This window comes from Adiantum capillus-veneris, chromosome 20, assembly GCF_014529385.1.
Source record: "Adiantum capillus-veneris isolate H3 chromosome 20, ASM1452938v2, whole genome shotgun sequence".
NCBI classification, from domain to species: Eukaryota; Viridiplantae; Streptophyta; class Polypodiopsida; order Polypodiales; family Pteridaceae; genus Adiantum; species Adiantum capillus-veneris.
In genome coordinates, this window is record NC_140950.1 from 82,063,885 (window position 1) to 82,065,721 (window position 1,837).

The window sequence follows — 1,837 nt, forward strand, 5'->3', positions numbered from 1 at the left end:
ATCTCCATGTAGACTAGGCCATAAAAACCTACTTGTAATATCTTTTGGCTCGTAATTTCTTGAGCAAAATGCCCACCACACACACCATCATGACAAGACACAAGTATCCTCTCTATTTCCTTCACTCTAGGCACTCTCCTAAGCACTAGATCTTTCACTCTTTGGTAGAGATGTTCCCAATCAATTTGTATTTCAAAGCTTTCCTCACCATTGGATGTCTTTGAACCCTCTCAAGATGTTTTGGACACTCACCTATCTCTAAAAATTACAAGATATCTTCCATGGTCTCTTGTCCTTGAAATAGAGGCTCTTTGAACTTGATTGCTTCCACCACTACTTCAAATTGAGTGTTTGCCAATTGATCTGCCTCCTTGTTATGTTGACATGAGATGTGTTGTATTTGAATGGCTTTGAAGTCCTTCATGAGATTTTTGACTTCATGCAGCCATTGCAAAAGCTTGGAGTTCTTGCATGCCCAAGTTCCCTACACTTGTTTAACAATTAACAAAGCATCTCCTTTTACCATTAGTCTCTTTATTCCCATGGTCTTACATTTTTCTAGGCCCACTTTTAGAGTTGCATACTTGGATTCATTGTTGGAGTGTGCCAGATGGAGTTGTATCGCTTTCTTGAAGACCACCTTCTTCTCTTCATTAAGGATGACCATTCCTCCAATTGCTTTGTTTAACTGTCTTCGATAGGCTCCATCAAAGAGTAGAGTGTGGGCATCTTCAAGTTCTCCTTGCATCTTAGGATTTGTTTTCTTCTCTTGAACCTTGTAGGTGAACACATCTACTAAACTAGACCTTGTGCTATCTTCTACAATAAATGTGTACTCATACTCTAGAAGCTCTAAACCCCACTTTGAAATCTTATATGAGATGTGAATGTGTTTTATGGCATATGGTAGATTGTTCTCTAGAGTGAGAATGATAAAAGATTTAGGCAAAAGATAAGCTCTTAATTTCCTAATGGCCAGTATTAGAGAGAAAACAAGTTGCTCGATGTCGGTGTAGCCCTTTTGTTCTTGACTCATAGCTTTGTTGATGAAGTAGATTGATCGCATGTAAGTTGTCTCTTGATCCATTTGCATCAGCATAGTCCCAATTGCATCTGAACCCACACTTGGGCATAGATAGTAGGTGCTTTGAGGATCATGAGGCATGATGGTAGGTAGGGATCCCAAGACCTTCATTCACCTCATTGTTTGAAGCATTCCATATGTTCTTGTTCCCAAGATAATACCTCTTGATTTGCTAGTTGTTGCAAAAAAGAGATATGATTTGAGACAAGAGGTGAATGAAGCATGACATATACCTTGCCTTTTGTACAAAATTAATCACTTATCGTGCATTAATAGGTGGTGATAAACTTAAAAATGGCTTGAACACATTAAGGGTCCACCCTAATGCCTTCTTTTGAGATTACATGTTCTAAAAGGAAAACTTCCTTTTCTGCTACATGACACTTGCTTGGATTTAGTTGCCCCCTATATTAATAGAGCCTTTGATGTCCTTCCTCAACCTTTTGGCAATGAGAGATTCTATCACTACAAGTACAAAAATCATCCAAGAATACCCTAATGGACTTGCCAACGAAAGGTTGGAATATGAAGCTTGTAAACCTGGTGAAGGTGCTCGGACCGTTTGTCAAACCAAACGGCTTGACACGAAAGGCAAAACAACCCCATGGAGTTATAAAGGTGGTTTTGTGATGATCCTCCTCCGCAATTCAAATTTGGTAGGAGCCAAAATAACCATCACAAACTGTGTATCGTTCATATCCTACCACTACATTCAAAATTTCATCTTGAAAGGGAAGAAGGAAATGATCCCTT

General features: G+C 39.0%; 1 protein-coding gene across 1 annotated transcript; it reads right to left on the reverse strand.

Moving 5' to 3' along the window:
• Positions 1 to 484: 484 nt before the first annotated feature.
• On the reverse strand, positions 485 to 1,165 carry LOC147432821 (uncharacterized). The gene has a single exon (XM_086491993.1). The coding sequence runs from the start codon at positions 1,163 to 1,165 to the stop codon at positions 485 to 487; it is 681 nt and encodes a 226-aa protein (XP_086348119.1).
• Positions 1,166 to 1,837: the final 672 nt, after the last annotated feature.